This window comes from Fundulus heteroclitus, chromosome 11 (assembly GCF_011125445.2).
Source record: "Fundulus heteroclitus isolate FHET01 chromosome 11, MU-UCD_Fhet_4.1, whole genome shotgun sequence".
Classification (NCBI taxonomy): domain Eukaryota; kingdom Metazoa; phylum Chordata; class Actinopteri; order Cyprinodontiformes; family Fundulidae; genus Fundulus; species Fundulus heteroclitus.
Window position 1 is genome coordinate 1120007 of NC_046371.1, and position 26201 is coordinate 1146207.

Below are 26201 nucleotides of genomic sequence, written 5' to 3' on the forward strand. Positions count from 1 at the left end.
TCTCTGAGCGCTTCACCTGTTACTCCCACCGACCCGCTGGTCCCTGTAAAACTTGTTAAAAATCACGTTTTATCTCGGCTCTGCCTTCATCCTGTCTGTGTTTGGTTCCTGGACCTCACCAGCTCAATCAGACAGTGACGGACAATCAATCAAAAACACTAAGTCAGAGAGTTTAGAGGCCAGAAATATGACGCTCTGGTCCTGTTGGACGCCTAAAGATGTGAACTAAAATAACTCGATGCCGGACCGGCTGTAAGGGTCGGGAGAAGGAAGGGGAACTTTACAACGAAGGAATAACTGGAATTTGCCGGATCGGATTCATCAAAGTTCTCTGGACCTGAACATCTGAGTCTGTCCCGGATCTCATGGAAGAAGAAACTTCAACACTCAGCAACGTCAGACTTTAGTTTTGTTTAATGATGGAAAACATCAAACTGTGAGCAGAAAACTGGGACAACATGTCTCATATGGTTCAGTTTTCTGTTATTATTTATTTCCATTTTATTTCTTTAACTACCTTCATTTTATCTGTGGCTCAAATGACGAAAATGTTCAACATATTAGTCATTCAGTAGAAAAGTGGTACAACATGTTTCATGTTGCTGATAAACCTGCAGAAATATTGAGACCCTGAAAAGTCGACTTTAGTTTAGTAAAGCAGCAGATCTGAGGTGACAGTGCCAGAAACAGACCCGGTACCGACCCGGTTCTGAGTGGGGGCCCAGCAGGGACCGGCGGTGTGGGTCTGGGTTCCTCTGCAGGCTGCGGCGCCGGCTCTGCAGTCGGTAACGTCTCAACCTGCTGACACACCTCCTCACCGGATCCTCCGGGTCTGAACCGCCCGGGGCAGGAATGCTACCTGTTCTTATTCAAATCCACCACGGCCTGCGCGGCCCGTCCCAGCAGCCAATCAGCCGCCCTGTGGGAGGAGCTACGGGCTATAAGAGGCTCAGGTGAGCAGCAGGTGTACAGCTACCATGGCCTCCTTCCTCCTGCATCAGGCTCTGAGCTCCTCTCTCCACACACGCTGCCTCCCCCAGCAGGAGCTGCCCTCGCTGGGCCTGGACGGCTCCGACTTCAGCCTCTACAGTCCTCCTCCTGAGTCCGGCCCGTCTCCATGGCTCCCGCCGTGCTCCCACAGCAGACAGGACCCGGGGCCCGGGGCCCCCGGAGGCCCCCCGGTCTCCGGGGGCCCCACAGCGCTCCCAGCCTTCTTCCCTCACCTCCTGAGCCCCCTGGGGGGCTCCTGGTTCTCCTCGGACGACCTGCTGAGCCTGGTCCGGCCTCCCTACTCCTACTCGGCCCTGATCGCCATGGCGATCCGGAGCTCGCCCAATCAGAGGCTGACGCTGAGCCAGATCTACCGCTACGTCTCCGACCATTTCCCCTTCTACAGCCGCAGCAAGGCCGGCTGGCAGAACTCCATCCGCCACAACCTGTCGCTCAACGACAGCTTCCTGAAGGTTCCCCGGGACGACGCCGACCCAGGTAAGCCTCCCTCACCTGCCGCCGGCTGGCGCCCAATGACATCACTTCCTCTGACCTTCCTCCTCCTCTTCCTCCTCTTCCTCCTCCTCCTTCTCCTCCCTACAGGCAAGGGGAACTACTGGACTCTGGACCCAAACTGTGAGAAGATGTTCGACAACGGAAACTTCCGGCGGAGGAGGAAGAGGAAGTCTGATGCCACCGACAGGAAACCATCATCATCATCATCATCATCATCATCATCATCATCATCATCATCATCATCATCATCATCGTTGTTGGAGCCCAGCTCTAAACGTCCCAGCATGCACTGCAGCAGCTTCCTGGACTCCCTCCCTCCTCCTCCTCAGAGCGGTTCCTCCTCCTGCTCCTCGTCCAACATCCTGGTTCCTGAGCACGCCTCCCCTCCTCTTCCTCCCCCTCCTCTTCCTCAGGGATACTACGCCTCCTTCTCGCCCGGCGCTGTGGTGCCTGAGTGGGACGCAGGCAGCTCCTCCTCCCCTCCTCCTCTCTTCCCCTCCTCTCAGTGGACTCCTCCTCCCACCTCCTCCCTGGCCGACCACCAGGCCTCCTCTGCAGCGTTCTACGGGGAGCTGCCCGGTCCAGAACCCGGTCCAGAACCCGGTCCAGAACCCGGTCCAGAAGCCGGGTTCTCCGGGTTCCTCAGCGAGGTTCGGGCGCTCGACTCGCTGCTCCTCCAGCAGTGAAGGAGACGAGGAGCTTTTCTTATTTATGCATTCAGAGTTAATTAAGCCTGAACTTTTGGAAAATGTCAATCTGAAATTAATTTTGGTGTAAAAACAGGAAAACAAATGAAGAACTTTTTGCTTTTTTACCAAATATTCAGAACAGAGAAAACAAAAAGAACTCTATTAAGTTTATGACCTAAACAGTCAAATAAAATAAACCAGGAGAACCTGGAGATCATCGATGGAGCATCAGAACCACAAAACCGACAGAAAGTGGACTTTCTTTGCTTTGACAGTTTTTGCAGACATGTAACGTAATATTTCTGTATTTGTGCATATGAACACGCATATACTCTGTTAGTGTATCTATAAACTGTCTAACCTGGGCTACAGCAGAGCGTTTGTACTGCAGGCAGCTCCAGTTTCAATCTGCCTGGAGATGTTTGATTTTTATCAGTAAATAAAGGTACAATAAAACAATAAAATGCTGGAAAATGTTCAGTTTTGTTCTCAATGAATTCTTCAGTAAGGCTGGTAACTTTAGTTATCTGGTCTTATTGTTGTTTTTATCATATTGCAGTAATATTGATCACGTTTTGATGCGTTAGCGGCAGTAAATTAATTAAATCCTGTGCTGCATCTGTGGCCCCCAGACAACGTTTCAAGAACGCACAGATGGCTGATGCTGATGGAAACTGTTTTTTTTAATAAAATAAATTACAGAAAAGTTAAGATCCTACAATTAAAAATGTTAGGCAGAACACAAAGCTTTTAACTTTTTACCTTATTTCATAATTGACAGGATCACAGATGACTTTTACTCAAAGGTTGACCTTGGTGCATTAAAATGTTCTTTGAATTTAATTATTATAATTGTTTAAATACAAGAAGTGTTTTCACAGAAACCGACCAAAATCTTTTTTCAATCGAGCCCAAAATTATTTGCAAAGTGGATGATCATGTTTTACCACAAATGAGCTAAAACGCTTTACACAAATATTTCCTATAAAAAAAATCCAAGTAGTTTAATTAAAATGATAATATTTTGTAGAGCTGCCCTGCAGATAGGCTCTAGTTTAACGTGTACAGAACATGGTGAGCAGGTTAGAAAGATCACAACATTGTTTTTTGGATATTTAAATAACATTCTATTCATTTTTTGGCCTCAAGTACCTTTGACTTCATAATTTCAGCCAAAAGGTTTGGACACCCTGGTGTAAATAAATGCATAATAAATATGGATGTTTCCCAAATTTCTGTTTCACCGTCAGACATCAGAATAACCCAGTAAACCACGACGGCTTCTCCTCATGCTCAGATTTCTCTTTATATACAAGAAAACACAAAAGAACAAGAGAACGCTCTAAAATACGATGACCATCTGTACCACTCTCTCCGGTCAGCTGAATAAGTTATTTTCTTTACTCTACACTAAATTTCCCAGTCAGTTTCCTCTATTCTTCTTTTTCATGTTACACCAGACTTTAATGTCTGAGGTTATTGTCTAAGAGTTTTATTTAACTCTGTTATTTATCCACCAGCTGCTGCTCTGCTTGATTCAGCCGTCTCAGCTTAAATCATTTTCTCTGTTTTTCGTCAGGAAGGCATCAGTCAGACGCTTCTCTGGCTCATCTACGGCGGATCTGTTGCTCTGTTAATTATGACGATGTTTTTTCTGCTTAGATCCATCTGACTATTTTCTACACACAGGACAGACAATGTACACAATCACATCTATGGGCAATTTAAAGTCACTAATTAACCTAACAGTCTTGTTTTAGGACTGTGGGAGGAGGCTGGAGTACCCGGGGAGAACCCACGCATGCACAGGGAGAACATGCAGAGAAACCAGGCTGAACCCGGTTCTTACTGCAAGGCAACAGAGCAACCAGCTGCACTGCTGCTCCTGCTCACAGTAAATGTTAAAGATTATAATATTAGACCGTGCCAATAAAAAAAAAACATAAACGCTGAATTAAAATGACTTTCCAATGCCTGACTGTATGTTTCTAAGCCAAATTAAGACAAAGGGTGTTCAGAACTGGCCCGTCTGTCTGGACCGGTGCTGACCGTCATTAAAGGCTGAATAAACACCTGACAGAGAATAGTTTTATACAAAAGATAAGATAGACTTTAATGATCTCACAGTGGAGAAATTCACGTTTCACATCGGCTCAATAATCAAATGAAGGAAAAGGTGCATGATGTATATACCTAGTGTCCACATATATACAATGGATCAAAAAATATAAATAAAAAAGGAAATAAAGCAGAGATTTAAGATGACTTATGTACATTCAAGGTGACTTATATACATATGGATTTGACGTTGTACATTAAAGTGGTAAAATAAAAAAAACATTTGTTTTCTCTTGTTCTAGCTCAATATATAAATGTATAACATAAAATAGTACAAAATGGTGAAACAGGAAATATTTTCTGAAAGCATTAATTAATTCTCTATGCAGCTTTTTATGAACAGACTCTGCATGATGATTGGAATGAATGAATGATTGATTCATTAATAATGAATCCTATTATTTGATCTCATCTGCAGTAGCTGCTGTTATGAAGAGTTCTCCGAAAGAACTAGATTTATATTATTTACGACAACTGGTCCTGGTTTCTGCTCAAAGGTAAATAAAGCATGTGCTATACTGCTACTAAACCAATGTAACTGTGACTTGAATACCACATTAATGATTTAACAGTGACATCATTCAATTACTACACTATGCCAGTGTTCTGTCTGCGCTGAGGAAGATTACCCCACCTCGGTATGCTGGCTGCTTGAAACTGAAAGGAATTCAGGTTCTAACTACCAGACCTCTGACAGCGCATTGAAATCAGAACGTTTCTTCAGTAAATGGATCCTTAAAAAAAGAAATTACACAAACTAAGAGCCGGTGGCGTTCATGCAAAGGTAGCATATCTGACAGCAACACTGTGAATTCCACACCTTAGACCCTAATAGACGCGCACTAGTCAGAGCAGGAAGAGCATTAAATGCAGCACCAACACCAACGTAGGAGAGCAAACAGCAGCTCTGGTGTTTCTGAGACTCAGCAGGTGATGAAGAAGGTCACAGATCCTCTTCATCAGCAGGCGTAATGCTTTAATGAGAACAGATCTCAGGTCAGTTTGAAGATTCAGTTTAAAATAATTTCTGATTGAATCTGAGGACAGATTAAAGAATAAAACTGAAGCGGTGATTTTATGACTGAATTCAGGGTTTTTCTATCTCCTGTGACGGGAGGAGATGGTCCACTCCAGCATGGAGGAAGATCTGACCTTCTGCAGATGAAACTTAGTCTCCTGAGGCCTCCTGCCTTCTTCAGGAGGAACCGCAGACGCTCAGTCACAAACTGGAGGCTCAGTTTAGTTTTTACCCAAATTAGATCCTAAAGGGACAAAATAAAGCCTGAGGGCCACAATTGGACCTTCAGCGACCTCCGTCTGTTCTGCCATGTTCTCTCTTCTCAGACTGGAACCAAACAGCTTCATTAAAACTGAACTTTGTTGATCTTCTTGACGAAAAACTGCCTGAACTAGCAGGGATGATGAAAAATGAAAGAATTATGAAAAAATGAACTGAAGTTAAGGAGAAGAATCAGAGAACTGCTGATCCAAACCAGGATTAGAGTCGTCTTCAAGCTGCGCTCTGTAAACGGCGGAGCGGCGAGATAAAATCTCGTAAGTGTGGCGTCTGTTGACACCCAACACGTCATCAGACACGCGGCAGCCAGCAGTCGTTCCAGGATCAGATAGTCTTCATCGTTAGCCAGGAGCAGAGTGTGCCGTGTGTTTACCGCCGCGAGCCGCCCGACCCCCGCCGAAGAGTCTGATGAGACGGTGGGAGGTGGAGACGGAGCTGCAGGAGCTCACCTGGAGCTGCAGGAGCTCACCTGAAGCTGCAGGAGCTCACCTGGAGCTGCAGGAGCTCACCTGGACGATCCATACGAACCAGAGCGACGGCAAAAACAAAACTAAAAATTACTCATTTTCTTGAAATTAGTGCATTTGTCCTTGATTTGAGCAGGTAAATAAGATAATTTGCCAATGAAATGAGATTTTTGCACTTAAAGTAGGAACAACTCATCTCCATCATCTTATTTAGAGGGCAGAATATCTATTTATCTTATTTTAGGGGTCAAAATACTCATTCCATTGGCAGATAATATTATTTACCTGCTCAAATCAAGGACAAATACACTAATTTTAAGAAAATTGGATTTATTTTTAGTTCTGTTTTTGCAGTGTATCTCCAGTTCTGTTCTGTAACATTTAGCTGCGTCTGCTTCAACACAGACACAGGTCTGGACTTTGACTAGGCCGATCTAACCCATGAATCTGCTCTGATCCATCCCATAATACCTCCTCCCCTCTAGCCAGGATGGGAAGGAACCCCTCAGCATGACACCACCACCACCATGTTCCGCTGGAGGTCACTGCAGCGCTCACAGCTTTACTTGTAGCTTGATCTAACGAGGTTTCAGTGAACTACAGCAGAACCTTTAGATCTAGAACATTTAGGTCTAGAATCATTTCTGGTCTCCTCTAATGTCTCCGACTGCAGACAGGACTTTCTGGATTAAATATTTTCCTCTAATTCGATCTAAACCAGTCAAAGTAAAGTCCAACAGATCCAGTAACGACCCGTCCAGCCTGGTTCAGAACCGAGCGGTTCTGTCCGGTTTAACCAACCACCAGGCGGCTTTAAGGTGTGAATACGTCTCATAAACTCACAATGGAGCAGATGATGGTTCTGTTTGGGTTTTTTACAGCAGCTGACTGAACCCAGACATAACGGACTGAGGCGTGTCATCAGGATCCCTCCTGGAGGCGCCGTCAGTCAGCGGGAGTCGGGGGGGGGGGGGGGGGGGTGGTATGCAAATGAGCTGCTCTACCTGGCGGTTGGCAAGGCGACACCCCCGGCACCTGAGCTCACCCCTCACACTGCAGGGGTTACAGGTTTATAACGATAGATTTTAAAATAATAATAGTTCCTCTCGCATTGATCCAAACACAGCCGTACCGGAGCCGTGTTCTGACCCATTCTGACCCGGTTCTGACCCGGTTCTGACCCGAGGCCCTCAGGAACCAAAGGTTTATTCGTTTATCTAAAGATGTTCATCCTGTGAAGCGGCCCGTAAAGAACGGACGCAGCAGCTGGCAGAACCATCAGCCCGTCCCTTCTGGACCCATTAATTAAAAGCATTTAGAACCCAACATATTTTCCCGGTTCTGTGATGGTGTGACGGTGTGGTGTAACCCACTTCTGACCGCTGGAGATCAGAACCAGAACACCAACAGAACCTCAGGCCCAGACGTGAGGACTAAGCCCGCCCCGGTTCCCTTCAATACTAAAAATGGACCCTGGAATCCACCTGAAGGCCAGAACCCCTTCAGAACCCTACGTTCTGTCCCCAGGAGACACCCAGAAATCTCCAGCAGCAGCTGTGAGGTTCCTTCTGCCTCTTCAGAACCTCTTCAGAACCTCTTCAGAACCTCCTCATCACGACTACTTTGGGGAAACTCCTGGAGAGAAGCCACAGAACCCCCACAGCCTCCAGAAAACCCGTAAAGCCGTTATGAAGAACCGACTGAACGCCTGAATAAACTTAACGAGCTGCTGCTGACAGACGGGCCGGGTCCTGCCATGGAAAGTTCCTGCTGCCCCGGGCGGGATGATGATGATGATGATGGTGATGATGATGGGGGTTTATAAACACCAGAGAGGAGACGGATCGGGTCGACGAGCCTGAGCAGGTCTGCAGGAGGAGGGGGTGCGGGGGGGGACCTGCAGCTGCTGCAACAGTTCAAAGACTGACCCGGAATCAGCTGGTTCACCAGAACCCCCCCCCCCCACCAGGGGACGCAGGTCCAGGGGCCAAACGGACACCAGGACCCTGAGGGTCAGCGTTCAGGGCGGCAGGTGTCAGAGGAAAGATCAAATAAGTAGAGGAGACTCTCAGAGGAACGGATAACAGAGCGTCTGCAGGCTGAAGCTTTTCAACGAGCTCTTAACCCTCAAGTGGTTCTGTTGTTCTGCTGAGGGCCACTTTGTTTCTACCGGGTTCCACCGTGACCTCAGACCTGGTTCTGGCTTCACAGAACCTGCTTCTTAAAAGGTCCGAGAACGACAAGGAACGGATGAAACCTTTAAATCCTGTTAAATATAAACAGTTAACCAGACGCAGCACTAGAAGACCCGGTCAGTGGTACCGCTCTGCAGAGATGTTCCCATTGGTGGAGTTCTGAGGAGGTTCTGCTGAGGAGGTTCTGGGTGGAAAGGTCATTGCTGACGTCGTGTCAACTCACACCTGTGTCTCCAGAACAGCAAACGGACCAAAGGTTCTGACACCGTGGACCCAGCGGCTGGCGTACTTAGTGTTCTCCTGATGCGCCGACGGTCAGGTGTGGTTCAGGAACCAATCAGGAGGCTCCTTCTAAGGCAGGTGGAGGTTAGAAATGTGTGGGTCAGTTTACTCTAATGGAGGTTTCCTCCTGTTGGAAGGCAGGTTTTCCTTTCCACTGTCGCCATGTGCTTGCTCAAACATAGTGAGAAACACAACCAGACAGATTTACAGGTTATTAAAGATGCACGAATGAAAACATGAAGATGTCCCGTTGGTTTGAGATGTTGGGAAGATCAGAAGGTCAGAACGTTCCTGTTCCATCTTCATGTTCTCCTGAGAGAACAGTTCCACCTGCTCCCTTCAGGGGGCGCCGCAGCAGAACTTCTTCTCATCTTTCTGCTCTGATGGTTGAACCCAGACGCCTGGGAGTCTCAGAACCAGAACCAGCCGGATGAAGAAGTTTCGGCTAATTTACTTTATAAAAATAAAAAATGATCAAGAACAAAAAATATAGGAATGCTATTTAAAAATAAAAATCCTAAAGTGATGGAGACCAATCATAAGATAAAGTTATTACTAATTTAATGAATACATTTTATGGATGATTAGCTTTTCAGAACATGAAAAGCTAATCTGAGATGTTGGTTTTGCTGCATTTTACTTTCCTTAACTTTATTATTAATTTTACACTATTTTGCTTATTGTTTTATGATTGATCAATTGTATTTTTTATGATTGTGTTGCACTTTGGTCCTGTGGCTGTTCAAAGTACTGCTTTAGACATGAAGAGAAGATACTCCTCTGAGCTGAAAGCATCTTAAGGTTCCTGCAAAATAATTAAAAAAAACGGCTGCAAGATTTTATATTTTATGTTATAATGATATCAGGTTCGATATCTGCCCCTTTTCTTCTCCATCTTCTCTGTGCTTCCATCATTCTGGGACCTTTAGCATTTAGGGTGGCATCTGCTGAGTCTCTGTCCAGCTGGATAAATATCACATTAGCATGAAAATGCAAGTTAATGACACTTTGAATATATATGCCAACAATTATTGTGCTTCAGCTATCTGCAATATGAATATTGCACACACTGATATTAAAAAATGGTGACATATTGACCGTACATTTTGCCGCCTCTGACTTCTAAATTAAATGAAACATATGAAAACTACCATAAAAGCTGAATATTTTATCATTATCATATGCATTATAATACTAATGAGCAATGATCAGTTTGAGCAAAGCCTCTTTGATGACTGGATTAAGATTAAAGGCTTAAAATGTGTTTTTACCAATGAACCAAATAAAATCTTAGAAAGATGAATATTTATTTTAGAGGCAGATGTTAAATCGCATCGCAGCTGTAATTATTGTTAAATCTGCAGCGCGGGTTAAACTGAGCTCTGCTGCCCTCCTGTGGCCAACAGCCGTAACTGCAGCAATAACTCAGCTTGAAGGTCCAACATGTTCATGCATCTCTATCGGTTCCTACAGGAACCCAGAACCCAGCTGCTGAAGTTTGCTCAAAGCTCCGCGGCTGGAAACATGATGGGAGAGTAGTCAGAGAGCAGAGTTCTAGGTTTGAATCCCAGACTGCCACTCTGCATTCCTGAGCAAGACTCTTAGCCTCAGACTGCATTCTTTAGCTGATCTGACATGAAACTGCCTGAAAAGTGGATTGTACCTCCAGGAAGATGCTCCCTGGAGCTGAAACTGGGCTTATTGGAGCAGATTGTTCAGCATTTATTAAACTAAACACCTTTAAAGGTGAACCAGTGACTGATCACAGTCAGCTTCCCTACATCTGCTGTGCAGCTCAATCAGTAAAATCACAGATTTTATAGAATAAGACCTCTTCGGTCTGCAGCAGCCGGGCTTTGTTCTGCTGCTGGACGTTTGTTACGTTTAAACCAGAGAGCTGCACCTTTAAAAAACAGCAGGAAATGAGGCGGGTCCAGCAAAGACCTGAAGCGGTTCTGATCAGGAACAGTTCTGCAGAACCAACAGGGAGTCTGCAGGCAGCAGCAAGGCATGGCGGAGGTTCTGTCATGGTTCTGAAATCAGCATGCAGAAAACTTCTGATCGGTACCGGCTTCCTAAACCCAAACAAACCTGTTCCTGGAGCCGAGCCGGGCCCGGACCTCAGAACTGTGGGAGCACCAGGACAGAACCAACCAGCAAACATGCAACCAGGAGCGGTGACCGAGCCTGGAGATCCGTTCCTGGAGGCCAGTCATCTGGTACCGTAGCGAGTTCTGGCTTCAGAACCAAGGCGATAAAACCCGACTCGTCTCATTAAACCCGCTTTCTGGAGAACCCGCTGTTCTCCGTTTCATGTCAGACACAGACTTCTGAACAAGTGACACCAGAACCAGCAGGGTTCTGCAGCGTTTCTTTCAGAACCACCTTATAAATAAAGCTTCATTCAAACAAACAAATCCAAACAAATCCAATCCGTTTAACATTTTTAATAAAATACAAAAAGACTTTAAATGTTGTCAAACATCTGAAAAAAAAAATAAACACAAACAGAAAGTCCAGCAGAGCTTCAGCTGCTCGTGGATCAATAACCGGGTCTATAAACTAAGCAGTGATGTCACTTCCTGTGTCCAGCAGGGGGCAGCATGTTAGCTTAGCTTAGCACAAACACTGGAAACAGGGGCTAACAGCAGCTAAACATGCCTGACCCGTTTAGCCGGGTCCGCGGCCGCAGAGGAACAGGAGGATTCTGGGAGAACGAGGCCAGCGCTGCCTCCTGATTGGCTGCGTCTCACAGCGGTTTGGGCAGGCAGGACACCTCGTCCAAACATTCGTCGTAGGCGTCCTGGTAGTCCTCATGAGGTTTGATCAGAATCACGCAGGTCGGCCGCTTGGAGCCGGCAGACGAGCCCAGATCCTGCCGGGAAATTTCAAAATAAGAGTCAGAAACCAAGAGCATTTCACAATGAAACACACGAATAAAACCAAAACCCAAAATAAAAACATTTCACAATAAGAGCAGCAAATAAAACTGTTTACATACATTTCAAAATAAGAGTAAAACTCAAGTCTATTAAAATTTTTTCACAAAGATTTTAGATCATAAAATGTCTGACCTTTCACATTAAAAGCCTAAAATAAAGCTATTAATGTAAAAATAAGTCTGATTAACGTAAACAACATATTTATAAATGAGTCAAAAATCACAATAAAAAGCAGAATAAATCAGGGATTTCAAAATAAAAGCTCAGCGTTTGGGGGAAGAACCCGAGCCGGGCGGTTCTGGTCGGGTTCTTCCAGCGCCGGTCGGCCCACTCACCACTTTGGACGGGATGTAGGCGTAGGGCAGGTTCCGGTCCTCGCACATGATGGGCAGGTGGCAGTAGACGTCGATGGGCAGCGTGTCGCCGGCCATCACCACGATGCTGCGGGAGGAGAGACGCGTCACTACAACCTGCGTGCCCCACGGCATCATGGGTAACGGAACTTCTGTTTCACGCCATAAAGAACACGTAACATTTGGATCGTAGCGCTACAGCTGCAGAACTGATCTGCCAGAACATCTGGAGCAGAACCAGATCCGTTCCTGTCTTTAATGAAGTTCTGTAAAAGTCGGACCCGGTTTCACCTGTTTTCTGTTATTTTAAACCAAACCTGGAAAGTTTGGACCTCCCCCTCCATCAGAACCTCACTACCACCACTATACGGTTCTGGTTCTGAAATGATCGTTTCGCTCCAGACGAATCGGGACACAGCCTTCAGTACTCAGAACATTTTCCCAGAAGTCTTTGTGTTCTGCCCTTAGCTGAGGCAATGAGGCCCGCAGAGCCTCAGATGTTCTGCTGGTTCTGGAGTGATTCTGGTGGGTCGGGTTCACCCGGGAAGGTTCTCCACCCTCACTGTTAATGAGTTTTTAAACATTGTTGGACCTGCTTCCTGTAGCCAGACTGGTTCTGTTCTGGCGAGCTCTGGGTTCTACAGAACCAGCAGCAGTCTGGCCCAGGTTCGGTCCGGGTTCGGTCCGGGATGTGGTTGATCCCAGATACAATCTTGATTAATCAAGGGTGGGACTACTTTCTGACCCAGGTTGGTTCTGGTCGCCAACAGAACCTTTTTTCCTCGGCCCACCTTTGTCTTAAGCTTAACAACAGAACAGAACCGGGTTCTGGTCCAGATAACTCACCCTTTCTCCCCCTTGTTGATGAACTTCTGCACCTCCTTCACTCCCCTCCGGATGTTCTTCACCTTAGCGGCTGCAAACACACAAACAGCGGCTGTAACTTCCGGTACCGAACCACCACAGGATCAGCAGAACAAATGGATCAGAACCGCCCCCCCCCCCAGCGTCTGTACCTTTTTTAACGCACTTGTAGAGCTTCTTGCTGAGCTTCCTGGAGGCCAGCGGCTGAGCGATGGGGTTGAGGTGAGCGATCAGCTCCGCATAGCTCCGCTCGGTTCCGCCGGACTCCGCCGCCGGTTCCGCTCCTTCCTCGGTAATCTTCTCCTTCTTCACTTTAGTCATTTCTACCGGAGAACCGAGAACCTGCCGCTGATTTCTGATCTCACACACTCACAACATTCACCTCCACCAGGCGGACACACGTGGTTCGCTTTCTTCTTCTTCACCGAGTGGAAAACAGCAGAACAACAGCGCCCCTGGCGGCCCGACAGGGAACTGCACCAAAGAAAAAGGAAAGGAAAAGCTTATTATATTATCCATCCATCCATTTTCTGACCCTATTATATTATATTATATTATATTATATTATATTATATTATATTATACTATATTATATTAATTATATCATATTATATTAATTATATTATATTAATTATATTACATTATACTATATTATATTAATTATATTATACTATACTATATTATATTATATTATATTATATTATATTATATTATATTATATTATATTATGACTGATGATGGCTGCAAGAAAAAAAATATAAAAAAACTGAAAACCTCACATTTACCAGAATCCTTTTAGTTTGACGACTAATGTTGCTTCTATTTAAGATTTTACAATAAAACATTACTTTTTTATTCCATTGTCTTAATTTTATCTTACGATTTTAAATGATATCGAGGGTCCAGGAGAAAAAGGAAGAAGACAACATCCTGTTTACGTTCTGAGGAACAACAATAATATTTTATCATTGTGACAATTTCATCTGTTTAAGATAAGATATGATGAGAATTCCTTTAATGTCTCTGAAAGGGGAAAGTCGGGTGCGGCTGTGGCCAACTCACACTTTTTAGTGAAGAGAAAAGAAAAAAGAATACAAGGAAATAAAAGTAAACTTGAATAACTGAATAACTAACTGAATATAAGGGTAAATAAATAAAGTTATTTGATAGTGTAAAAATGACTCCAGCCTATAGACGTAACACACGGTAATAGAATATGCAATAGTTACATACGTGTAATTTCCGTAACGTACAAAGCTTATACAATATGCACTATGTATCATAGTCCAGCAGCATCCCAGCTAAGATGTGTGCAGGTTACCTTAACATCTGAGTACAGTGTAAAAAATGAATGGCTGAGTCAGATCCTATGCAACAAGCAAGATGTAGACAGTTATCTCGGCATCTTAGAACAGTTAATGGTTGGATCAGGACCTGTGCAACAATTTGTATGATTTAAATATATATCATGTTTGTTGTGACTTTTCTTACAGTCCTTCTGTCTCCCTCCACCTGCACAGGATCCATGAAGCATCCCAGGACAGAGCTGGTCCTCCTAATGAGCTACAGAAAACTTCCACATTCAAATTAATCATGAGCCAATTTATAAAGTTGAGAATTTCAATTATTTGGGAGTAGTTTTGGATTCAAAGATTTGATGCCCATATAAATAAAGTAACAAAAACTATCAGGACTAATTTGAATTGTTTCCGCCTAATACGATTCTGTCTATCATTAAATGCTACTAAAATATACTTTTATGCTATGATTTTATCCCATTTCTCAAACTGTATCACTATCTGGACTCAGACTAACCAGTCAGCAATGCAAAGTGTAGTTTTTCTTTATAAGCAAGCTTCAAAAGCCCGTAACACTCCTGCAGAATTTAAGAAAAGCACATTTTTTCAGGTTTTGAGAATTTGAATAAAATATTCTTTCTTAAAATTAGTCTGTAAATGTGTTAATAACTTTGCTCCGGAAATTGTATACAACACGATACAAACATATAGAACCTGATGTGTCAGTAGCAGCGGTGGCTGCAGAACAGCCAAACCCAGAACCACATCTGCACAGAACTCATTCACAGTTTAAAGGGCCTCAGATCTGGAACAGCCCCATTAAAAACCCTCACAGACCTAAAACAGTTCAACAACAAAGTAAAACAATCCAAATCCACTAAAACCTGAAGATTAGAGCAACTTTTGTATATAGCCTGTATTACATGTTCTGTGGATTTTTCATTTATTTTACTGTTTGTGTTTGTGTTGTCTTAGGGACCCGCTCTGCTAATTAGCTATTAGCTAGATGACCAATGAACATGGCATGGTTGCACTTCAAACTGTAACAATGATTTTTTCTTCTGTCCCTATCAGAGTCTGGTGAACATGTGAACATGTGGGCCATATGTGGGCCACACATGGTTCAAGATTTCAGTTAAAATCAGAAACTGAGTAAAATAAATAAAACCAGAGGAGGAAGCTGAATATATATAAGAACACACGAGAGCACAAGAAACATAAAGACCTTAAATTATTGGAGCATATTGAACCTGATAAAAGAGACGTATTGAGCCACTTCCGATGACGTCACACAGTTTCCATCTCTGTGATAATCTGACGCCAGACACAGGGAAGGCAGAAGGTGGAGCACAACCGGTCTGCCCTGACCACAGAACAGAAAACACAGAGGTTCTAACCAGAACCAGAACCAGAACCACAACAACTTGAACAGAGATGACAGGAGTAACAAATCATTTAAATGAATAAAAGTAGACGTTTCCTAATACTACTACTACTACTACTAATAATAACCAGAACCGATATATATTAAAGCAGAAATATCAAACAAATTAATAAGCATAACATTATGGTCCATCTGTTGGGTTTCTGCATTGTTCTCATCAAATAAAAACTCATCTTCAGAACCAATTTCAGCCCAAAATAGTGATCTGCACCCTGTGATCTGCTTTCACTGGTTATCGCTGGTTATTGTAACCGTAAACTGCAGAAAAATGTAAACGTAAATTTGTTCCCTCAGCGTTTACTCTCGTTGTCTCCTATGCCAGCCTAGGGCAGGAGAGACCCATCCAAGATGGCGGCGCCGTCTTGGGTGGGTCCATACATAATGTCTATGGATTCACAGACATCATATACGTAGACGCGTCATAGGGCGCAGGTTCGCACGTCAACGTCACCGCCATATTGTATGTGGCAGAAAAAAGTTAAGTTCTGTTATTGTGAACGTGGATCAGAGAAGATGCCTCATTCCTGTGCTGCAATAAATACACACACACACACACACACACAGATATATATATATATATATATATATATATATATATATATATATATATATATATATATATATATATATATATATATATATATATATATGTAACCCAGGCTTTCCCTCTTTAAACCTGCAGCTGGTAGAAGACACCCTATGGACTCTGCGTTGTGTTTTCTTTTGGGTGAAGGTGGGATGTGTTCCGTGCAGAAGAGGAACTGGACACAGGGCTCTTAGTTGTGGGGAGACCTTGGCGCGTTTATTTCGTCCACCTTACAGGCAGTAAACACACTGTAGTGATGTTACGTTATGTGCCGAGGCTTCGAGGCGTGTGTCGAGTAATGGAGGGGGCGTTTCCGTGAAGCGCGTATCGAGGCTTGCTTCATTTAGGGGAGGAGCCGAAAACGATGACGTCCGAAGCCTCGCTGTCCGGCTGTACCACGTGACTGCTTCGGGAAGTGGCTCAGATGTTGGCGCGGCTTCGACAGCTTTTAGAAACCCCACAGGCTCCATTCAAAATGTGGGTTGTTGTAGGCGAGTTGCGGTCAGTTGAGAGAGTGGATAGAGTTTTGATAGTTTGGATAGCAGAGTTTGGATAGTGGTTATTTAGTTTGAGACAGTTAGTTTGTTGTTTGGAGAGTTTAGGAGAGAGATAGATAGATAGGAGATCAGTAGCCTCGTGAGACCATCCTGATCTCGCGAGGTTTCAAGGTTTCACTCGCAGATCAGTCTGGATACTCTCCGTTAAAGAAAATTTGGAGCCGTTCACCAAACGAACGTCCAATCAGCGTTGGCTTTGAGGCGGGTTGAGGTGTGACGCAACGAGAAGCGCGACAGTTCAGTCTAAAGAACATGGCGGTTTCAGCCGATGAAACTAGCGTTAGCGTGGCTATCGAGCAAGTTTTATCGGAATTACAGAGTATTTCTCTGCTGAGCTAACGAGCCTTTACCTGCAGCAGCAAGAGTAGCTTGGCTTGTGGTTGTGTTTTCGTCGTCGCTCGTAACAGAGCAACGACGAATCTGATTGGTTCATTTGGCCCGTCTATCACCAACATAGGCCAATCAGCTGACCAGTATTTTCGCCCCTTCCCAAAATTACTTCAACGGAAGGTTTCCAGATGGATATGCGGAGCAAATCTATCTGGCGGAGTCAGGTAAGGAGATCAGTGCTCTCAACTATCACGCATTGACCGTCACTGACTTCACACGGTCACACGCAAACATGGCATTTTTCACGCATAAAAATTCCAACGCCCATCTGGACAGCGGACGATAAAAACTCCGCCTTCTGCTGAGATGTTTCAGCTTCTTTCACAGCTTGTGGTCATCATTCCTGCTGCAGTTCATGTTAACAGAGCAGCAGGAAGAGCGATCAGAGTTATGAATAATTTTAGTTTTAACCAGCGGTTGAAAGTGTGCCGGTAAGGTCCTGTACTACGTACGCAGGAGGGGAGGGGGGCGGGGGAAGAGAGCTGCTGCCAGATAAAGCCTTCATTGAGAACCAGCCATGGCTGCACTCTGGATCATAAAACAGTTCTGCTCACCAGATGCAGTTTAAAACGCTACGTCTGGTTATAAGTTGTTTTTATTAATTCTGCATTTTTTAACTACATGCACCGTATTTCTGTGCCTCAGCGCTTCGATGCGCTTCTGCCGTGCGCTTTTTTCAGGTGCGCAAAATTACGTTACTTGTAATTTGGGTGCGCGCTTTCATTTTAAAGAACTTGTAACATCAGGAGGCTGATCTCAGACCGGTCAGCTCCTATGATCACTGTATAGGAGCCCTTTACAGTATTTATTTATGCATTTCCACCCTGTTTATCCCTCGCACGCAGCGCACCATCGGGTAAAATCCTCCCACCTCACCGCCCAGAGCGCACTGAGGAGAGCAATAGAGATTTGTCTGGTCGACTGAGATGAGAAACCTGTTGCTGTGAAAGGTGATATAGGTTATAAACTGTTACTGTCTAGAATTGCATTGAGCTGAAAAGAGAGGAGACATCAGCAGCTGGATCGTGCGTAAAGACGCAGCGGGAACCTCTGTGTGCTTCAGTGTTGCTGCTGATGGGAAACTGTGGGACCGTATAGTACTGGGCTAATCATCGGTCACAGTACCCCAATCTGTACATACTTGCACAGTGCAAGTGCCACTTATTTATTTATGCACCCCGGCATCATCTGTGCCATGTGAGCGTGTCTTTTCAAAGGTTGGAGAAGTAGTATCAAAAAAGAGAAATCATTTGAAACCAAAAACTGTGGAGAAATTGTTGTTTCTTAATAAAAATGCATGAAATCATCCAAGTTACACAAGCATTAGCCTATTCACTACCCCTGCCTAGTTCCACAAGCACTTTCATTGTCCTCTGCCTGATTAAGCCCATGCCATTTTTCTAGAGTCACAGAAAAACATTATTACACAACATGCCATATCATGTCACTACTATTTTGGGAATAATTACACACAGAGAATACATTCAAACAATATTTTATTGTACACATGTGTTTACAAAATTTATGTAGACAAATGATTTCGTCCTACACCTTCTGTGAAGTCATTCCCAAGAACCATAATAGACAAAAATGATATGCATCACACGTGTTAAGATACAGCTGGCTGTGATTATACAACTTGCCAGTAGGTGGTGCTGTGTGCACATGAACCGTCAAGAAATGAACCTTTTCTCGAACCAGTTGGCTGAGTGGTTCAATGCCTCATGAGGCTTCATCTCGCCATCACTAACACACTGTAAGGAATACAGCGTTCGCGCACAAAAAAATCCCCTGCACTACGGTGTCCCCAGCAGGACAAACATGTTAGAATTGCGGTAGTGCCAGGAATTGCAGAAAACAGCACCCCCTTTTGGAACATTTATGCACCGCTTTACATCTATCTATATATATATATATATATATATATATATATATATATATATATATATATATATATATATATGTATATATATATATATATATATGTATATGTATATATATATATATATATATATGTATATGTATATATATATGTATATATTTGTGTGTGTATGTGTTATGAATATAAGGATCAGTTTGTTAAATCTAAACATTGTGGTCTTCATTATTTCATAAAATTGTGTCACATGTGAACCTTTAGGAACAGACTTTTTGGGGGAGTATTAAAGAGGTAAAATTAATAATATGAGAAAAAAAAGTCCTAGGTCAATAAAGTAAAAATAAACAAACAAACACAAAAGTGATAATGTTATGATAAAAACATCATATTATGAGAATTAAGGGGGAACATTTCCAGAATAATCACAGTTTGCAGAATTATTTCACTCCTGGAGTAATAGGGCCAGGTTAGATTATTTTAAATATTTTATTCTTTAGAAGAATAAATTCAGGAGAATGAAGCTAAAGGGATACGAAAATAAACTTGTAATATTACAAGAAAAAAAAATACTACGAATACAAAGTATATTCAGAGATTAAAGTCCCTCTGATACTGGTTAAGTGACTGAGTAACTGCAGATTTGCCACATTTAAGATGGCGGACGCTCTGACGCATCGCAGCATAGGCAGAACCCGCCCAATGACGCGTCTACTCTTATATTATGTCTATGTATGGATTGACATGGTTGGATGGACGCAGCCCAGCGCGTCCAGCAGGGGGAGACACTGCCTGCCAGGAGAAGCAGGGGCGGCACCAGAAGGCACAACAGCCTGGGGACAAGAGACTGTCAGAGAAGTTCTGACCCGGACCGCTTTACCGGACCACCGGAGTTCTGGATCTGGAAAACTGGAGAAGATCAGGGCAGCAGACATAAAACAGGGTCATAAATGGCACCAAGAGCAGCAGAAGGACATTTAGAAGAAATATCAGTCTGGAGAATGGACCTTTAACCAGAACCAAGCTGCAGGTAACCATCTGGGTCAGAACACACCTGAAGCTGCAGCTCAGTGAGATGTTCCTGGGCTGCAGGTGTTAGGAGATACTAACAGTCGTCCAGTAAAGGAGAACCTTCAGGCCCGTACCGGTCCAATAGAAAATCTGCTGCGTCTCAAACAAGTTCTGATGGGTTCCAGAACTCCCAGAGCCTCATAGTCTAGTGTTTAGGGCTGTGGACTGCTCAGGGTGTTCTGGCCCGAGGGTTCTGGCTTTCTTTTTCATCATGTGGATGGTCCGGTCTGGAGGCATAAAGGAATGATGATGAGCCACAGAGGGCAGAGTTCTGCTGGGAAGGTCGGGTCCAGCATGGATGTTCTGACCAGAACGTCTAACCTGGTCCTTACATTCACGGTTCCCTGTGGTGTCTTCAGCAGGATGGCGGTTCTGGAAGGACAACAACCGGTCAGAGGTGCTGACCTCCAGGTCTCAGTTCATCTGTAGGAGGTTCTGGACAGGTCCGATCCAAGGAGGAGGAGCTTCCTCAAGTTTTTTTTTTGGTTTTACTGTTTGTCAGATAAAAATCTGAATAGTGTGGCGTGCACTTACAATCAGCAACCTGAGCCAGAACCTGTTAGAACCACCAGTGGCTGCAGGTTCACTTTGTTATAAAACATCTGCAGCTCAGTCAGGTTGGAGAACATCTGTCAACATAAAGCCTTTAAGTCTTACCATAGATTCTCTGTTGGATTAGGGTCTGGGCTTTGACTAGGCCATTCTAACCCATGAATCTGACCTAAACCATCCCATAATATCTCTGGCTGCTGAGCTGGAGGTTCACCTCTGCTCCATCCATCCTCCCATCTGCTCTGACCAGCTTCCCACAGCATGATGCTGCCACCACCGTGTTTCACAGTGGGAGTGGGGCAGCGTTAGCTTTCTTCCACATGCCGTTTTGAATGTTGGACCTCTGATCAGAGCACCTTCTTCCAGAGTTCTTCTGTGTCTCCTGCTTGGCTCTGCAAACAGAACCTCTTCTGGCTTTCTTCCATGAAGGTCCGATCCACGGAGAGCACGACTAACAGCTGTGATGCTCTGACTAAATGGGGATGAAAACACGTGTACGCCGCACTTTTCAGATGTTTATGTGTCAGCAGTGTTGAAGGCCGTGAATCATTTGCCCTCCTCCTCACAGCTCTGCTCCTCTTTGTGTTGGTTTGTCACATTAAACCTGTAAAATGCTGTCGCTTGTGGCTCTAAAGTGACAAAGTTCAGGAAGTGACAGCGGTTCTCTAAGGTGGATAAAACTCAGGCTCTCTAAACTAAAACCGGAGATTTGAAATAATGTCGAGGGTCCAGAAGACAGATGTTTAGGCCTCTAGAAATTAAATTTCCACATTTATGCATTTTCAAAATTAACTTCCAGTCCAGAGGAGTTGTTAGAAGATCTGCTGCATATTCGTCTAATGAGACATTTTAAAAGCTTATTTTGTTTAGTGTAGAACAGATTTTCAGATTTAACTCCAAGTTAATTTGAGGTACCACCCTGCTTTTCTGCAAAGGGGGTTCTAATAAAGCTAAAATAGCTAATTTCCCTTTACAGAAAGGTGAGAGGCATAAGCTGAGTACGCTAGCAATTCCTTAAAAAGATTAAGCCGTGCGCTAAATGCTACTAAATCCTAAAGAATCATTCCTAAAGGTTTAGCATCGTAACACTGAAAGAATAGTGTCGCCATAAGCTGCATGGCGTACTCATCAACGTTGATATTCACGTGCAATGTGATCACACCTTTAGATTAAACTTCTGTTTTTGTTAGATCTCTTCCTTCTTAGTTTAGATATTTCCCCATTATCTTGTTCCCTGTTAGACTCAGTTCTCTCTCTGCTCTGCCAGTTCTCTGCCCGCCTCCCTCTGTTAATTAGATCTCATTCTCCTCACCTGTGTAATTAACACCACCTGCTACACCTCTCATAAATGTCAGCCCAGCCGTTACCAGTGGTCAGGTCCTCCATCTTCATCCATGCATCTTCTCATCGCCGTCTTCCTGATTCCTTTTCCCCTGATGCTGTAAGCCTGGTTTTATCGTAATAATTTATCGTATTAATACACACCACCTGTCTGCGCTTTAAAATAAATCACAAATAAATCCTCCAGTTTATTTAATTTACATCTTTATTTGCATAACATCATTTTACTTCCACATTTGAAGTGAGCTGGAGCCACAGGAAGTGACCATTGAATGAAATCAGCAAAAATAATAGAATATTCTCTCGGTTCATTAGTCTTCAATAAAATATCTGCCAAAATGTGAATGTCAATTTGTATAATCTGATTGAATTTGACTTTGTAAAGAGCTTTGAGATGACATGTTTCATAAAATGGCACTATGTAAATAAAATTGAATTGAATTGAAATTAAAGCAAGTGAAACTTTTCAGATGGTTTTATCTGTTGCTACAGAAATCTTTACTAAAATTAAATCTGAAAGAGAGAAAACGTAAAGAGCCGAGAATTAAAGACGCTGGGATGAAAAGAGGAGGAATTACGAGGAGAACAATGTGAGTAATGGAAGGAGATTTTCTATAAAGAAACGAAACTGTGAGGTTAGAACAGGATCTGCTGCACATTTCTTAGAAAAGGAAACATTTTCCGGTCTGACTTTTTAATTCTCAGTTTATGATTCACCGTCTGTGGCATTAAAGCCTCGCAGCGTGAATCATCTTTCTGTCAGAGGCACCGACTTTAGTTTGAATTTCTGCCTTCGGGTCGGGGGGGGAATGATGACCAAGCATCAGATTATGATGACACACACACGGCGTTGCCCAACAAACCAGGCATGCTGATTATTCCTGATCATGTCACGCTGAGAGACGTCAGAACCACGTCTCCACTGCTACTGGACCCACAGCACCGCATTCAGAGGCCCAAAGAACTTCCTAAACCTTAAAAACTGCCTTTAAATCACAGCATTAATACAATATGTACCTTTTTCTACACTTTCTTCACGTCTCCTCAGAGAAAACAATCTAAAGCGATTAAAAACCTGGAGCCCTGACCTAAATGTTGAAGACCATGGCAGACTGCGTAGGAGGTGGATCAGAACCGGACCCATGTGTGACACCAATGAGACGCAGCCCGGTTAATGCAGAACCGTGACTGGAGGTCTCAGTCACTAGGTCGCATTTTAGGATGTTTTTTTTTATAACTGTAAAAGGTTCATTTAGGGAGAAAGTTCTGACCCGTCCACTCAGTGTTACTGCGGTTCTGCAGGGACACCTAGATATAAAGTTGCTTCATCAGCATCCGTAGGGAAGGAGATGTCTAGTATTGCATAATCTGGGCTGGAGAACGGACCTGTGAACAAATTGATATAAATTCGCTCATATTTATAATTATTGAACGAGACAAAGCAGCCGCCATCGGTCCAATAAGACCTGAGACGGTTACGCTTGGTACCGGAGAATTCTCCCCTACTTTCTCAGCCTATTCAGCCGATCTGCATCAAACAAGTTCAGTTTCTCTGAATGCGCCTGAACGCATCACTCCGGCCCAGCAGAGAGTTTCAGTCAGATGATAATTACAGGGAGAACGGTTCTGTTGTCTGTCTGGAGAACGGTTCTGGTTCTGATAAAATGATGAAGTTTGTCTCTGCTGTTCTCGTCAAACGGTGAATAATTTAGCTGTGATTATTTGCTCAGCCGTGAACATTTTATTCTGATCCCTGCGGCTGTTCTTTAGCCAACATCAGCTGAACTGGTTCTTTTGAGGCCCGTCTGGGCCTGAACTCAGCAGAAGAAGAATGTAGCTCCTCCCCTCTGGTGCTCCATATTTATTTTAAACCTAAAACAGTTTCATGTGAGTGTTTTCTCTAGTGAACGTGTCTTGCGTTTAAAAAGCTGCTGGTTCAGTCACCGACCCTGAACACGGGTCAGGTGTTCTGCATCATTTTCTGAACTGGACCCAGGTCAGCTTGGTGCCGGTTCTGGTTAAAGTAAAGCTAAACTGATCTGGTGAAAAACACCTTCTGCTGTGAGGAGAAGCTACAGGAAGGTTCTGTTCTGCTGGTGGGGATGAAGGTCAGGGTCCAGATTCCTGTTAGAGCGGCACTACTACAGTGATGAAGTGTAAAAACTGGGATATAAATCATGGATAGTGTCAAACCCCAGCTATATGACGTTAATATCCAGCATAAACATCCAATGAGTGCAGCACGTGACTGAATGGGTGATGCTTTCTAATGCTGATGGTTCTCTTCTCCTGTTGCAGCTTTTCTGCCATCCTTGATTCGTTAATCCTCACGACGTCCTCAGAGTAAATCTGACTCCAGGAGAAACAGAAACAGTTTCTAAATGTTTCCTCTCCTGAGTTAAAGAAGTTTATTTGAAGCTGTTTGCTAAATGCTAACAGCCTCTGAGGTGTTTTAGTTCCTTCATGTTGCTCCAATACAACCAATCAGCTGCAGGAAGTGGGCGGAGCTTCACGGTGCGTGGGCGGAGCCTCTGAGCTTCAGGGGCAGACCTCGTAATCGCCTCCCTCTGCTATCTGATCTCCTCCATCTATCTGATAGACGTTCTCCACCGCTGAGTCTCGATGTTCCAGCTGCAGGGTGGAGGCGGTGGAGCTGAAGTGGACCTGGTGCTGCTGAGGCCTGAAACAGAACCAGAACCAACCAATCACTCAGCTGTTTCAACAGGATTAACTACAAAAAACTCCAACATCATCACCTCATCAGTTTATCTAGAGACACATAAATGGTAAATGGTGCTTTAATAAGGAGCTGCTGCTCTGGTAAATTTAAATAAACTTGAATGTTAATGAAAGGTTAATTGATTGTAATTAAAAAAATGTATATTTGCATATATTAGTAACATACAAACAGCAATTTATTTTAAGTGCTTTGTTGCTTATTTTGCCTAAACCTCAAATTCAGTTTGTTAAGAAATTAGAATATTAACATTAAAAATTGTTTTAATACAGAAAAGCTCTGCTATGAGAAACCTGCGGACTGGACAGTTCTTCAGTAGAAAACCTTCACAAGGTCGTTGCTAAAGAAGCTGGCTGTTCACAGAACGCAGTTTCTATGGATATTATTGGAAAGTTGAGTGGAAGGAAAAAGTGAGGCAGGAAATGAAGCAAGAAAAACAGTGAAAACCAAGACCTCGAAAGGATTGACAGCTGGAGTCAAGGGTTCAAGAGCTCCTGACGTTAAAAATCCATTTAAAGGTTTGTGGAGGTTGCCACGTTTCGGACTGCAGCTGGAGGCGGAGCTTCATGAACCTCCACATCCAGACGGATCCAGGACATGAGCTCCAGAGGCGTCATTCCTGGTGTCAAACCAGGACTGAACCCCAACCTGCTGGCCGGATAAGTGATATAGATGATAGAGGGATGGACTTGGTACCAACCCACATAGCCAAAGGTACCAATACCTGCTCTAATCACCTCAGTAACACCTGTGAACTGGCCTGAACAGAACCCCATAGAGAATCTATGGGTTATTGTCCAGAGGAAGACGAGAAACACCAGAACCAACAATGCAGATGACCTCCAGACCGTTATCTAAGCAACCTGGGCCTCCAGAACACCTCAGCAGAACAACGGGCGGGTCTGCTCCATGTCACGATGAACTGATGTAAAATGGAGCCCAGACCCAGTACTGAGAGCAGATACTATTCAGAACATGGATTAAAATCCTTTTCATTGGTATAATTTTGGGTTTAATGAGCTGTAAACCATAATGGTCCTAGAAAGACTTGAGCATACTGTGGGGATTAAGGGGAAAGCATTAGGCTGGTTTAAATCTTATCTGTCGGACAGATTCCAGTTTGTTCATGTTAATAATAAATCTTCCTCAAACTCTAGGGTCACCTGTGGAGTACCACAGGGTTCAGTCCTTGGACCAATTCTCTTTACTATATATATGCTTCCAATTGGCAAAATTAGACAGCATGAGAATTTGACCATTTTTTCTGCTTTTATAACAGAATCAGATTCTTTAGAGTAAAACCTAGAAAGCCTCCAGACCAAACTCTGTTTTTTATCATTTCATGAATCTAAAACTCATCACGTGAATCTTTAAATCAAACGTGGACCCAGGCACGAGAACTGGGTCACTTTGTGGCTGATTTCAGTTAAACAGCGAAACATTGAAGGTCATCTCATCTTCTCTCCTTTCTGTTTCTGCAAAGGCAGCAAAGCTGCAGCTTGTGGTTAACTCGTCACCTTTTTGGTGGTCTTGTTGTGCTTCGGGTCTCATCTAGCATTTAAACTGTGACATTTTAAAAACCCGTTTGCTTCAGCTGAATGCTGATACCCGGACCGGCTCAGAGTCAGAGAGAAAA

General features: G+C 43.8%; 3 protein-coding genes across 3 annotated transcripts in view; 1 reads left to right on the forward strand and 2 right to left on the reverse strand.

Moving 5' to 3' along the window:
• The first annotated feature begins 977 nt into the window (after positions 1-977).
• foxi3a (forkhead box I3a) lies at positions 978-2635 on the forward strand. The gene is made up of 2 exons (XM_036143500.1): positions 978-1488; positions 1594-2635. The coding sequence occupies exons 1-2, from the start codon at positions 978-980 to the stop codon at positions 2190-2192; spliced, it is 1110 nt and encodes a 369-aa protein (XP_035999393.1). The 3' UTR covers positions 2193-2635.
• Positions 2636-10997: 8362 nt separating this feature from the next.
• nhp2 (NHP2 ribonucleoprotein homolog (yeast)) lies at positions 10998-13149 on the reverse strand. Its single transcript, XM_012856720.3, has 4 exons — positions 12866-13149; positions 12696-12765; positions 11832-11937; positions 10998-11429 (listed from the first exon to the last, which is right to left on the reverse strand). Exons 1-4 carry the CDS (start codon positions 13032-13034, stop codon positions 11304-11306), a joined length of 471 nt encoding a protein of 156 aa, XP_012712174.1. The 5' UTR covers positions 13035-13149; the 3' UTR covers positions 10998-11303.
• An 8854-nt stretch (positions 13150-22003) lies between these two features.
• LOC110367374 (hepatitis A virus cellular receptor 1 homolog) overlaps positions 22004-26201 on the reverse strand; it is a 41956-nt gene continuing 37758 nt past the window's right edge. The window contains exon 7 of the mRNA XM_036142697.1: positions 22004-24508. Within this exon, the coding sequence (XP_035998590.1) occupies positions 24367-24508 (142 nt within the window). The 3' untranslated portion in view covers positions 22004-24366. The remainder of the gene's footprint in view (positions 24509-26201) is intronic.

Bases quoted from the DNA above. Each gene is read 5' to 3' on its own strand.
- foxi3a (XM_036143500.1), top strand. From the start codon at position 978: ATGGCCTCCTTCCTCCTGCATCAGGCTCTGAGCTCCTCTCTCCACACA. The intron at 1,489-1,593 runs GTAAGCCTCCCT...TCCTCCCTACAG, and splicing joins CCGGGACGACGCCGACCCAG to GCAAGGGGAACTACTGGACT.
- nhp2 (XM_012856720.3), bottom strand. From the start codon at position 13,034: ATGACTAAAGTGAAGAAGGAGAAGATTACCGAGGAAGGAGCGGAACCG. The intron at 12,766-12,865 runs GTACAGACGCTG...GTGTGTTTGCAG, and splicing joins CTACAAGTGCGTTAAAAAAG to CCGCTAAGGTGAAGAACATC. The intron at 11,430-11,831 runs GTGAGTGGGCCG...ATTTCCCGGCAG, and splicing joins CCTACATCCCGTCCAAAGTG to GATCTGGGCTCGTCTGCCGG.